Source organism: Physeter macrocephalus, unplaced genomic scaffold (assembly GCF_002837175.3).
Source record: "Physeter macrocephalus isolate SW-GA unplaced genomic scaffold, ASM283717v5 random_764, whole genome shotgun sequence".
NCBI classification, from domain to species: domain Eukaryota; kingdom Metazoa; phylum Chordata; class Mammalia; order Artiodactyla; family Physeteridae; genus Physeter; species Physeter macrocephalus.
The window spans coordinates 23,468-36,860 of record NW_021146050.1 but is presented as its reverse complement, the minus strand read 5'-3'; the positions used below and the strand labels follow the sequence as shown (position 1 = coordinate 36,860).

General features: G+C 51.9%; 2 protein-coding genes across 2 annotated transcripts; one reads left to right on the top strand and one right to left on the bottom strand.

Annotated features, from left to right (window-relative positions):
* Positions 1 to 1,101: 1,101 nt before the first annotated feature.
* On the bottom strand, positions 1,102 to 6,929 carry GCC1 (GRIP and coiled-coil domain containing 1). The gene is made up of 2 exons (XM_024128941.2): positions 5,513 to 6,929; positions 1,102 to 4,654 (listed from the first exon to the last, which is right to left on the bottom strand). The coding sequence occupies exons 1-2, from the start codon at positions 6,545 to 6,547 to the stop codon at positions 3,359 to 3,361; spliced, it is 2,331 nt and encodes a 776-aa protein (XP_023984709.1). The 5' UTR covers positions 6,548 to 6,929; the 3' UTR covers positions 1,102 to 3,358.
* Positions 6,930 to 9,707: 2,778 nt separating this feature from the next.
* Positions 9,708 to 12,680, top strand: ARF5 (ARF GTPase 5). The gene is made up of 6 exons (XM_007114171.3): positions 9,708 to 9,892; positions 10,417 to 10,497; positions 10,841 to 10,950; positions 11,415 to 11,486; positions 11,969 to 12,094; positions 12,198 to 12,680. The coding sequence occupies exons 1-6, from the start codon at positions 9,826 to 9,828 to the stop codon at positions 12,282 to 12,284; spliced, it is 543 nt and encodes a 180-aa protein (XP_007114233.2). The 5' UTR covers positions 9,708 to 9,825; the 3' UTR covers positions 12,285 to 12,680.
* The last annotated feature ends 713 nt before the right edge of the window (positions 12,681 to 13,393 follow it).

The following is a 13,393-nucleotide window of genomic DNA, read 5'->3' as shown; positions in this document are numbered from 1 at the left end:
AAAGAAAACATACAGATGGCCAATAGGTACATGAAAAGATATTCAACATTGCTAATTATTTAGAAAAATGCAAATAAAAACTACAATGAGGTATCACCTCACACCAGTCAGAATGGCCATCATCAAAAAGTCTACAAATAATAAAGGCTGGAGAGGGTGTGGAGAAAAGGGAACCCTCATACACTGTTGGTGGGAATGTAAATTGGTGTAGCCACTATGAAGAACAGTATGGAGGTTCCTCAAAAAACTAAAAATAGAGTTGCCATATGATCCAGCAAGTCCACGCCTGGGCATATATCTAGAGAAAACTATAATTTAAAAAGATACATGCACCCCAATGTTCACTGCAGCACTATTTACGATAGCCAAGACATGGAAACAACCTAAATGTCCATTGACAGATGAATGGATAAAGGAGATGTGGTATATATATATATATATATATATATACACACACACATACATAGAATGGACTACTACTCAGCCATAAAAAAGAATGAAATAATGCCATTTGTAGCAACATGCATGGACCTAGAGATTATCATACTAAGTGAAGTCAGAGAAAAACAAATATGGTATCACTTATATGTAAAATCTAAAAAATGATACAAATGAACTTATTTACAAAACAGAAACAGACTCACAGACACAGAAAACAAACTTATGATTACCAAAGGGGAAGGGGGCAAGGGATAAATTAGCAGTTTGGGATTAGCAGATACAAACTACTATATATAAAATAAACAACAAGGTCCTGCTCTATAGCACAGGGAACTATATTCAAGATATTCAATATCTTGTAATAAACTATAAATTTTTTTCTTTGTGTCTCATCTAAATTCTTTCTCTCTCTTTGCTCGTTTAATATCTCCTCAAAAGTCAAAAGCACAGAATTATTAGTCCTAGGAAAGCAGCTGTGACTATGGATCTTTCTATTCTGTCCAAAACCACCTAGGAATAACAACAATCATAGTATATCCTACATTTAAGGGGATCAGGTAAGAAAATTAAGAGATGATCACCACCACCACCACCACCACCACCACCACCACCAATATCATCATCATCATCATCATCATCATCATCATCATCATCATCATTTAGTTTAGCCTGATATCCTGAGAAACTTTGCCAGGATACCATGAATCCTGGTTTGAAGTATAATAAAGCATTCATAAGCAGATTACTTCTACAGTTTAAAGCAGGGCTTCCCTGGTGGCGCAGTGGTTAAGAATCCGCCTGCCAATGCAGGGCACACGGGTTCGAGCCCTGGTCCGGGAAGATCCCACATGTCGCGGAGCAACTAAGCCCGTGTGCCACAACTACTGAAGCCCATGCGCCTAGAGCCCGTGCTCCACAACGAGAAGCCACCGCAATGAGAAGCCCGCGCACTGCAACAAAGAGCAGCTCCCACTCGCCGCAACTAAAGAAAGCCCGTGCGCAGCAACGAAGACCCAACGCAGCCAAAAATAAATAAATAAATTTTTAAAAATAAATTTTTAAAAATACATAAAATAAAGTTTAAAGCAGTAATTATGGAAGTTTCAATCTCGCCTACTAAACCCATGAGAAGGCTTTTTCCAGTGTAGTTGCCTATACACAAACACTCATACACAATTCCAGGCTAAGAAATTTGGGCTGTAATTGAGGCAGTTAAAGCACTGAAGTATTCCTCCCTAGATTCAAGCTCATGGATTAATATGATGATATATTTCTTACATCCTTTCCATTTCCCATTTACATTCACACTCCATTTATGTCCATATATATATATGTGTGTGTGTGTATATACATACATATATATATATATATATACCATTAAGGAGGCACACAGGTCAAGTTGGTCAGGTTTAATGATTCCGTGGTTATTGTTATTATCATTTGAACACATCACTTCTGTTCTGCTAAGTCTGCTTACTGTAAACAGTCCAGGTCACCCAGCCTCCCAATCAGAACATTTAATCACAGTCTCTGCACCCCCAAACCCTCACAAAACAGACTGCTATGATGAAATAACAGAAAGATACATATCAGCCCAGTCAGTGGCAAAGCACTGGTCTTTAGGATCCAAAGATCTCTACAACCAGCAAGAGGAGATGCGGGGAAAGCAAAGAATAGGGAAGTGATACTGTTTGAACCCAACCTTTCTGAGCCCCTCCTTTAGTAGTAACATGTGTGGGGAAGACGAGGCTTTCGGACTGAAACTCTATGACCTCCCTAAGTGAGTGGGCAAAGTACTCTGGTGACAGTAATGCATGAACACCCTGGCTGCAGGGTCGGGGAGATTTAGCCAGAATGCTATCCACGGAGCAGCAAGTACCCCAGCCCGGCCTCAGCTGAATTTCCACCACTTTCCTGTGAGGGTCACAGCATCCTTCTGGAATCCTCTGCAGCAGACCTTCTTCCTCTTCCCTGTCCCTACAAAGGCAGAAACAGCTTGGCGGGGGAGGGTGTAAATCTCTGAGCTAACTCCTTGTATCCAGGCAGGATCAGAGCTTCCTGATCAGACCCCTCTCTGTAAGAAGGTAGAATTTTTTTCTTAATGGATGTTCAACATTGAGCGAAAGCTAGCAAAGTCATTCACTCACAATCTCAGGCCAGCCCTGGGCAGACAGGTTAAGGCAGGGACAAATGTGAGAGGTCTAGAACCCTATCCAGGCCCAAAGCAGGTCACTCAGGAAATCCCTAAGATCCAGCTGGTGCTCAGGGTTCGCTCTAGGATGGTCACAGGTGGTGTGTTTTGTCCAGACTGATTAGGTCATACCTAGTCCTAAGTATTCCAAGCTTCCCAGTTCCAAGATGAACTTCCCAAGTTCACTATTCCTCGGCCGTTTGGACTAGGGGACAATCTGTCACTATTTCAAACTTCCTGGTCCCTCTCCAGCCTGAATTTCTGTCCCCAGAGAATTGGGGCAGCAGTTGACAAGACTCAAGATTTTGATGAGATGGAGTAAATATCTGGTCCTTGTGCATGTTTAGAAATTAACTGAACTCCCTTTGGAGTCATATGTACTCCTAGCTCTGCACTAGGAGCATGATATTAAAACCCAAAACACCTTATGTTAAAAGACTCTCACTTCCCCAACTTTTGCACCTCTGAGTCCTAACCTCTCCCCCCCGCTTCCCCTCACACACACCACCAGAAGATGCTGTCCCAACACTTTCAGTATCTCTAGGGCCCAAGGATAAAATGGCATTCATGGCATTTGGCAGAAAATCCCAACCCACATTGAGGATTCCTCCCAGGTCAACACAGTGAAGAAATAAATGATAATGTAACAGAAGAGGCAGGAGAAACCAGAGGCTGCCCCTCCTCACCGAAGAGGCACAGAAAATGGACGAGTTAGTGAAAATGGCGTCATCTCTTGCCAGAAGGCCACCAACTGCCACCAGCTGGGAGCCGCATGATCACTTGTTTCTCCTCTGGACTGAAGTGCAGGATGGTGAGGATGGCGGTGAGCGTCTGCTGGCGGCCCACGGTGTCCGGCAAGGTCAGGAAGCGGTAGATGATGTTCTTGAGGTACTCCAGGTTGGCGCCCTCCCGACTCTGGTCCCTGATGCTCTTTGCAATGTGGCTCTGCAGGGCTCCCACCTCCTCCCGGTGCCGCTCCCCCTCCTCCAGCAGCCGATCCTGCAGCTGATGCACCTCCCCCTCCAGCCTGTGCTTCTGCTTCCTCAATGACGTGATCTCCACCTCCTTGCGGGCCAACTGCTCGGCGTAAAGGAAGAAAGTGGGCTCGCTGACCGCAGCTAGTTGCAGGGCTTGGGTCAGGCTGTCCGGGGCAGAAGTGTCCACCGGATCCCCGGGGCCCACACTGCCCACAGGGCTTCTGCGTCCCGGCGGCCCAGAGGACACGGCCACGGAACGCAGCTGCTCCAGCTCCAGGTCCTTCTCGGCCAGCACGGCCAGGGCCCGGTCCCGCTGCTTGTGCAGCTCCTCCTCCAGTTTCAGCGCGCGGTCCCTGAAGTCCAGCTGGCTCCGCTCCAGTTCCTGCCGGTGGATGTGGTGCAGCCGGGCCAGCTCCTGCTTCCAGCCCTCAGCCTCCTGCTGGTGCTGGCATTCGAGCTCCTCGCAGGACAGCCGCAGCGAGATGTACTTCTCCTTCAGCTCCGCCAGCTGCTCCCGGGCTTCCTCCAGCTCCTTGCTCAGGTTCCCGTCTTTGACGTTCCTGCCCTTGAGGACGACCTGGGCCCGCATCTTGTACCTCTCAAACTCCTCCTTCAGCTGTTTCAGCTCCTGCTGGTAGTAGAGCGCGCTGGCCTTCTCACCGTCGGCAGCCTCTGAGCTGGGCATTATCTCCAGGTTGCAGAGCTTCTCCACGTCCAAGGTCACCTGGCTCTTCCTGGCCGCAACCTGCAGCAGCCTCTTCAGCTTCTCCATCTTGTCCTTCAGGACATTGACATCCAGACTGGACTCCTCTCCACGGCTGTCCAGAGGGCACCGGCTAGAGGCCGCTAGCGCCAGTGTCTTGTTCTCCAGGTCCAGCTGAAGAATGCGCTCCTTCAGCTTCTGGATGGCCAGCTGGTCCTTCTGCTTGGCTTTCTCATAGGTGCCCAGCAGTTCCGACACCTCCGATATTTGATTCTCCAGGGCCGCCACCCTCTGCTCTTCCAACTGCGATTGCTGTCGTAGCTGATCTTCGGCGAGGGCTGTCTGGAAAACAAGGGAACAGGTGGAGATGCATCCAGAAAAGCCACTAGGCCCGATGGCAAACTTTGAGAAAGCAAGAGAGGGGAGCAAAAGGGTTACGGGATGGAGGTGGCCTGGCAAAAATGGAAACTGGGAATTTTTCTGTTCGTTTGGGAGCTAACCCAAGCTCCTGTAACCTGCTCCCAGACACACATTATACCAAACAACATTAAGAACCTTTGTAGATCTGCTGTTGTTCTGCTTCAGTGTTTCTGCTCTCTCTTCTCATACGCCAAGCTCACATGTGAAGTGTGCTCTTAACCATATGACATTCTTTTCCTCTTCCATTATTCCTGGAAGTTCAAAATTGACTTGGATCTCTCCCCACACTGAAAGGTGGCACTGTAAAATAGCATACCTTTCCAGACAAGGCAAATGTTGACTGCGAGCAATACAACAGGTTATTTCTCCTGAGAAAATTCCCTTTGCCCCCTTCAGCCACCCTACCTATAGGCATACGCTGCTACCTATATATAGGCATATTCCTACAAGCATACACTCCACCTTTCACTGCACAGCCGCCACCACACTGCTTCACAGAGCACAGCTGGGAAGATGCCAATGCCCAGATGCTCAGAGCTGTCTGGCTCCAACCCGGCCTACACTCAGAAACTCCACATCCTATTGGAAGCACACTCTGTGGATACTGTTGACACCACACAGAAAAGGATTTCCCAGGACTCACAAGTGAAACTTTTTGAATAGCATCAAAAATCGACAGTGCAGCCACTTAGTTCTAACTATCAAAGGAGAAAAAAAAGCCCTAATATTTCCCCACTTCAGGTTAAATGACTAATGTTTGGAGGAGATGAAGATAATTACCTTCCTCATTTCCTGCTGCAGCTGAGCCTGGAAATGGCTTTTAAGGCAGGCGGCCTCTTCCTGAAGCTCCTGCAGCCGGGGGTCAGGCCGATTCTTCTCATCTCGAAGAGCCTGCAGCTCACCTTTCAGCTCCTCTACCTCACGGGTCAGCTGCTTGGTTTGCAGTTCAAACCCTTCCATCTGACCGGCTGCATAGGCCCGCCCAGCCAGAGCTTCTCGGGTCTCTTCCAATCGAAGCTCCAAGTCCTGGCGCTGGGTCCTCTCCTCCTGCAGCAGCTTCTGGAGCTCACGCAGCATCAAGGCATGGTCTCTCTGCTCTTGGGCCCGATCGTGCTGCTGCGTGATAAGTCGGGCTTTGGTTTCTGCTATCTGATCCTGCAGCCCCTTCAATTCTCCCTCCAGCCGGCCCCTCTCCTCCTCTGCTTTTTTACTGGCATTATCTAAGTCCTGTTTCATCTTCTTTTTGTCAGCCAGGTAAGAAGCTTCCATGCGGGACTTCTCCTGGGTGACTGTAGCCAAAGAGCTGGTCAAAGTCACCAACTGAGTCTTCAGCTGGTGCAGTCGTTTGTCCACCTCCCCACTCCCAGACGGTCCATCCCCACTACTACTACTGCTAACGCCGCTCTCCGATCCGCTGGCCTCTTCGGACTTTAGAGGTGGTGGTCCACGGGCCAGTCTGTCATCTTCTACCCCAAACTCACCCTTGGTGCTGGTGAGACTGGCCGCAGTATCTACGCTGGTGGCGGTCCCAGTGCTATCCTCGCTGTGAGTGGAGCATCGGTCATCCACAGGGTCAGGAAAGGTGAGGCCTTGAGGCTGGACACCCGCAAGGCCCACATCCGCCTCGTGGGATACCGACAGCACCTTAATGCTGGCCTCCAGCGCCTCTTTCTCTTTCAGCAGACTTTTATAGGCGCGGACTACATCCTTGAGACGTGCCTGGTACTGGAGGAGCTGCTTCTTCTGGGTCTCAATGGTCTCCAGCAGGTCCTTCTTGCTTGGGCCGCCCCCGAAATTCATTCCAAACTTCTCCATGAGGGTTCAGAACGGGTTGTTCCACGTCAGTGTTCGGACAGCCTGGGAGAGGGTCACGAAGACGCTGGCGGGGAGAGAGTTGTCCCTAAGGCCGCACATCCACTCCTCACAGCTATTCAAGACCGGATGCAGGGCAGCGGGGCAGCCTGGCAGAAGCGCCTGCCAGGTCCCAGGCAGGAGGGGAGGGGCGGGTCCTATCCTAGAGGTGGGGCGACGCTGGCACGAGAGGAGCACACTGCCAGGGCTCGCCCGCACTGTCCCAAAAGCCGCTCCGCGCTCCCCGCTCGCCCGGGCCACAGCAGCACCGGCCGGCCCCGGCCTCACGACGGGCCAAAGCTTTAAGCTGACCGCAGCCCCATTCCGACTTCCCAACTGTAGCGGCTGGACAACCGCGCTTCCGGGTCCGCTGGAAGTGACGACAGCACGACGCCTCAGGCCCCGCCCCCCGTGGGAGCGAGGTGGGCGGGGCTACTTCAGCCGATGGGTGGGAAGCCGCCTGTTGCGAGCCCAGCTGGCCCACGAGTCGGTCACTCTCCAACAGAGCGCTGGTCACTCTCCACCAGAGCAGAGCAAGCAAAGTCGAGTACACGGAAGTAATGCTGGTTTGGTGAGGGCGCCTGATCTTGCCCTAGCGCTACGATCTGCCTAGCGAGGGACGGGGGCGACGTCGCACTGTGAGCGACACGACCCCACTGTTTGGGGGCTCAGTGCATTTGTCCCTAAAGAGCAACAATTAAGACTCCCTTTCGGACCACAAAAATGGCAACCCTTTCTAGGACAGTATTTGGCACCTAGTAGGTGTACAGTATAATTATTAGCATCCTTCCTGAGTTCTGCTGAGTTCATTAAACAAATATATATAGATGAATATATATAGCCGTGATGTCCATCCTAAGTGCCAACTATATTTCAGAAGCTTCACAGGAGTTTTGCTATTTAGTCTTTACAATAATTCTGCTGAGTGGGTATTATTAGCACTATTTTACAGATAGGGAAACATGAGGCACAGAGAAGCTAAGTAACACGCCCAAGGTCACACAGCAGTAAGTTTAGAATCCTATCTGGATCAGTCCGAGTCTCAACATAACCAAATGCTGTGCCAGATGATCACCATGAAGAGACAAGGTCCTGCCCTCAAGGAGACCAAATCTAGAGAGGAAGCAGACATGCAAACAGGAGTATATTCAAAGTGGTACAGAAGTTAAGAGGAGGGAGGCCTGTCTAGGGGAGACAGAGAAGGCTCTCAGTGGAAATACTTTGGGATTTGGAGGATGAGTACTGATTGCCCATCTAACTAGAGATGAGGGAAACAAACATTCCAGGAAGAGGGGAAAAATTGCAAGGACTCCTGGGGCATCAGAGAGCCTGGCTCACTGAGAATCATTTCAAGGCAGTAGCTTAGGGTATGCAAAGGAGGTGGCAACAGATGGGGCTGACACAATAGATGAGGACCCAAATTAAGGCATTTGGATTTTATCTTGGGTGATAAGACACTAAAGGATTTTCATCGCAAGAGTGGCAGCATCAAGTCTTGTATGACAAGGTGAAGATACCAAGGTGCAGAAGGCCATTTTCATTCATGGGGATCAGATGGTAGTGAAATAGAGCAGTGACAACAGGGATGGAAAGAAAAAGGCTAATTGAAAGAGCTAAAGATGACTTGGTCACCACTAGTTGTGTTATTATATCGGAACTCTTTTAAATGTGCTCTTCAACATTGTAAAAACCTTCTTAAGAATGCAAGTCTAGGATTGAAGAGTAAAAAAGTCATGTATTCACTCATACCTGGTGCCCAGAGTCTGTTCTCTTTACAGACTGAGGGTCAGGATGGGGCAGACACTAGAAGTCTGTTCAGACCCAGATTCTTGGTGGCCCAGATAACATCATCTGCATCACACAAAACATTCAGATACATTATCTTATCATTTTAATCTTCACCATAACCTCATGAGACAGGACAGATATTAGTCTCCCTTTATAGATGAGAAAATGATAGGTTGTGAGTATTGTTGAAGTCAAGGCCCCCCCCCCAAAAAAGGCAGAACTGAGAATTGAACTGAGGCCTGGAACAATGGCACAAAGTGGGTACTCAGTAAATATTTGTGGAAGGGAGGGAGGGAAGGAGGGAGGGAGGAAGGAACTTTCTCTGATTCCCAGCTCACTTCACCATGTTCAGTCCATAAGCAACTGATCCTAGAAGCCCACTGCAAATCCAGAATAGGCAAAACGCCTGCCCTTGCTCCACTGAGCAACCAATTAGTCCATTCAACCCAGCCAGCATTTGTTAAGCATATATTAGGTGCCTGGCATTGACCCAGTCTCTGCCATAGAAGAAATTTAAATTAATTCCTATCTTGCTATTTCGCCTCAGATGCTAAGATGAGTGGGTAAATAACTTATGAAGCTCTTTGGCAAGAGCCTCACAAAATCCTAGATAGCTGTGCACTGAAAATCCAAGTTCCCAGGTCTGCGGCAGAGTGAGGAGGGAACTTTAGAAAGGCTGCCCTCTTCGACTGAAAGGCATTGTTTCCAGGGCCATCAAGGCGAAGGCAGAGTTCTCCAGTATACAGGAGTAGGGTCTAGGAGCCCGCCGCCAGAACTGGGGATCTTCCACTGTTTCTGCTGATTGGGGATCTATGAAGGTGGCCTTTTAAGGAACCATGAAGTGCATCTTCTTCCACCTCTGGCGTACTCCTCTCGAGATTCTACGGTCACTGAACCACCTGCTACGTTCAGAGTCCCTCGCTGGGAGGACAAAAGGGAAGATTAAGACACTTGCACAGAACTTCCTCTCCCCCGGGGAGGAGGCTGGAGGTCACCAAGAGCTAAACCGGAGCCCAGAGTGCGTTGGACGCAACAAACCAAGGCCCAGCGACCGGCCACTGAAGATGGGGGTGGGGGACCGTCATGAAGCGTTGTAGGCTTTCCTCGGCCCTGCCCGGGTTGCCGGTTCAGCGCCGTAGACCTGACAGGCGCGCTAGGAACTGGGGGAGACCCAGGCCCTTTCCATCTTTAAAGCTGGCGCGGGACCCGTGGAGGATGCGGAGGCTCGCTCAACTTCAGTGTCTTCCCGAGCCACGGTCTGGAGGCGGGGCGGGGGCGTGCCTGGGGGGCGGGGCCAGGGCGGGGGACGGCCCGAGGTGACGTAGGGCCGGCCGGGACGCGCGGCGGCCGCGGCGGCGCCTCCTCCTTCTGCTGCTGCTGGGCCCCATCCCCCAGCGGCCGGTTCCAGCCCGCACCCCGCGTCCGTGCCCGCGCCCCCTCCCCCGGGCCCCGCCATGGGCCTCACCGTGTCCGCGCTCTTTTCGCGGATCTTTGGGAAGAAGCAGATGCGGATCCTCATGGGTGAGGCAGATCAAGCGCGCGGCCCGGACTGGAGCGCCAGCCCCCGCGCAGCCCTCTCGCCCCCGCGTCCCTCCAGCCCAGCTCACCTCGGTCTCTGACCCCGAGTCACCCACCTCCTAACCCCCTGGGGCCGCTACTCTCGGGTGGGTCGAGGTCTGCAGCACTGTCCCCGGGGCCTGAGACTGAGAGCTGCGGGCCTGGTTGGGGTGAAGCTCCCTTCGCCGCAGCCCGGCTGGTAAGAAGGGAGGATTCCGCCCTTGGAGACGACTTTTAAAAGGAGCGCGGCCTTTCTCTTGCGCCTCTTTCCCCTCAATCCTCTGCCGCCCCTCCCCCGCTTTGGGGGCAGGAGTTGGCGCTCCCCACCCTACTGCACTCAAGGCCCCGAAGGTAGATAACGGCGCGCACCTGGAGGCGCTCGGGCTCTCCGCCCCCGTCACCGTCAGCTGTCCTGGCCTCTCCCCTTCCCTGGGCTCTAGGGGGCTCCCTCGCTCCCATCTCCATCCCCGTGCCCCTCTCCGTTGCAGTTGGCTTGGATGCAGCTGGCAAGACCACAATCCTGTACAAACTGAAGTTGGGGGAGATTGTCACCACCATCCCCACCATAGGTGAGTCCGGAGGCGAGACCGGGAGGAGCGGGAGCGCGGCGGCGGCCCTTCTGAGGATCTGCTCTGCATTCTGCCCCAGGCCCTTATTTCTGTGCAGGGAGCTGACCCTGACATCAGATACTGCTACCTGAGAAGTGGGTCAGGGTATCTTTACGTGCAAGATGAGGCGGGATGGATGTGACCTAGCCCGGCCCCATCTGTGGGCTAGCTGGTCCTCTGGGGTTCTTTTCCCCTGGGCCTTGATCGTTGCCTTCCAGTTTTATATCCCTGCTTAATCCACTTAGTTTTAGTGAGTTCCTTCCTCTCAGGATTTTTTCCTCATATTTTTACCAATTATCTGCAGGCTTCAACGTGGAAACAGTGGAATACAAGAACATCTGTTTCACAGTGTGGGACGTGGGAGGCCAGGACAAGATTCGGCCTCTGTGGCGGCACTACTTCCAGAACACTCAGGTTGGGGCTTCCCAACCCCAGGGGAAGAGGGTTAAGGTTAGAAAGACTGAGATGTTGGCCGAGGCCAGGAAAAAACCCTTACTTCTTTCTACCCTCATTTGTAGGCTAGCCTCTCCTCATCCTTCAGAACTGGCCTCAGACTTCTGAGACTTAGCCACCGTAAGCTTCTCCTGAGAAGCAGAATTCCAAATCCACACTGCCTGATTTAGCTCTCATCACATGTCTTTCCCTGTTCCCTTGCACATCTTTTTAGCTAGACTGCTTGCCTGAGGGCAGAGGCTGTATCCTTTGCTGGGTGTCTCCAGTTTGTGCGAGGACATCTGCAAAGCCGTAGTGGAAGTTTACTAGATGAGAAGGGTTCAGACACAATTAGACGTGGGCAGAAGAGAGAAAGAGCCAGACAAGGGTGTATATGTCCCAGGCTCGAGTGATTGCTCCTCCTTCCTTTCTTCCTTCCCACCCAGGGCCTCATCTTCGTGGTGGACAGTAATGACCGAGAGCGGGTCCAGGAATCTGCTGATGAACTCCAGAAGATGGTGAGCACCCAGAGCCCTGGGACAGAGAGATCTCTGTGCTGGTGTGAGAGTCAGGAAATGCCTCATCGGCCTTGAATATGTGATTCTCTTTGTGGACACAGTCACAAGAAGTAGCTCACCCTGTTTTGAATTGGGGTCAGGTAAAAAGTATAGGACTTACTTTTTCCTTGCATTCTCTCCTGTCTTCACAACTGACTCTGAGAAGTTGGTGGGGAGCGGGGAGTTCTACGTGGTGGAGAGAAACATCATCTTACGCTCTTATGTTTCCGTTTGGAAATTTTGTCATTTTGACTAGGGCAAGGAGTCAAATTAGAAAAAGACCCTTTCTGAACTTCAGGCCAAAATGGCCTCAAGCTAGTTTATAACTCTGTCTTGGGTTCAGCGGTAGACGACGCAATAGTCTATTCCTCTCACAAATATGCTAGAAGGTAAAAAGGGGGGCTCCCGTACACAGCTGATTCCACCCCTTTCGCCTCTCCCAGCTGCAGGAGGATGAGCTGCGGGATGCGGTGCTGCTGGTGTTTGCCAACAAGCAGGACATGCCCAACGCCATGCCCGTGAGCGAGCTGACCGACAAGCTGGGGCTACAGCACTTGCGCAGCCGCACGGTGAGGGCCTGCCTCTCCCAAAGGGGCCCCAAGGCCAGGCAGGAAATAAAGGCATCTCCTTTTCTTCCCTGCTACTGACCCCCTTCTGTCCTTCTCCCCACAGTGGTACGTCCAGGCCACCTGTGCCACCCAAGGCACGGGTTTGTATGATGGGCTGGACTGGCTGTCCCATGAGCTGTCGAAGCGCTAACCAACCAGGGGCCGGCCCCTGCTGCCCAGAAGCTCCCGCGTGCATCCCGGGATGACCAGACTCCCGGACTCCTCAGGCAGTGCCCTTCCCCCACAACTCCTCCTCCCCCGCGGACACCGGCCTCTGCTCCTGCCTGCATGTTGTCTCTGTTGTTGGAGCCTGGGGCCCCGCTCTCTGGGCACGGAGGGCTCCGCTCTCCTGCCTTCTGGGACCTGTGGAAAGGGGCTTCCGGGGCCAAGGCCCCTTCTGCCAGAGGAGGAGCAGGGATCTGGGTTTACTTTTGTTTCTTCCGTTTCGGGTGTACCCTTGGGGCCAGGTGGGGAGGGAAGGTGAGGGCTCCGGGTGGTGCTATGATGTGGCACTGGATATTGAGTAATAAATTTGCTGTGGTTTGTACACGGTGTTGTGTGTAGCCTAGAGGTTGGGGGCTGGGTTATTGGCTGCAAAGAGACAATGTGGGGGAGGCTCAAAGCAGCTAAGGCTGCAGGGCCAGCCCCGTCCCCCAAGCACACACACACACACATCGCTGCCCTCATCTAGCGCAGCTTCTCTTCCTTTACTCTTGAGATTGGAAGTATTTAGGGGCTCCAGTGGAGGAAATCCCCTTCCTTCCCCAATTCCAAGGGACCTTTGCTGCGGTAACAGGCTCTACCTTCGTGGGTCTATAAACCACCTAACGCCCATTTCCCATCCATCTCCCAGCTACTTAGAGAAGTAGGCAGTGGGTCCTGGAGGCTATTGGACAACAGAGACTCTTTGGGGAGGGAAGGACTGATATCCTTAGGGGCAGCCCTGGCTGGTTGCCCACCAGCAGGGCAACTGGGGACCGAAGAGGGTGCTCTGTGGTCCCCCCACCAAGGCCAGTCTCCTCACCCTGCTCCTGAGCCAGCCTTTCCTGATTAGCATGAGTAATCTGATCCTTGCTGGTTATCTAGGGTTTCCTCACACTCCCTGAAAAGTACCTTCTGAGGTGTTTTGGCCTCATCCTCCCAAGGGCCATAGAAGTTAATAGATTTTTCTTAGGTATCTTGAACTCTTAAAAACACTTGAGCCCCAAGGGAGCCAGGCAGAGCCCACTTCCTAGGGAGGAAAGAGGTTGATTTCTATCC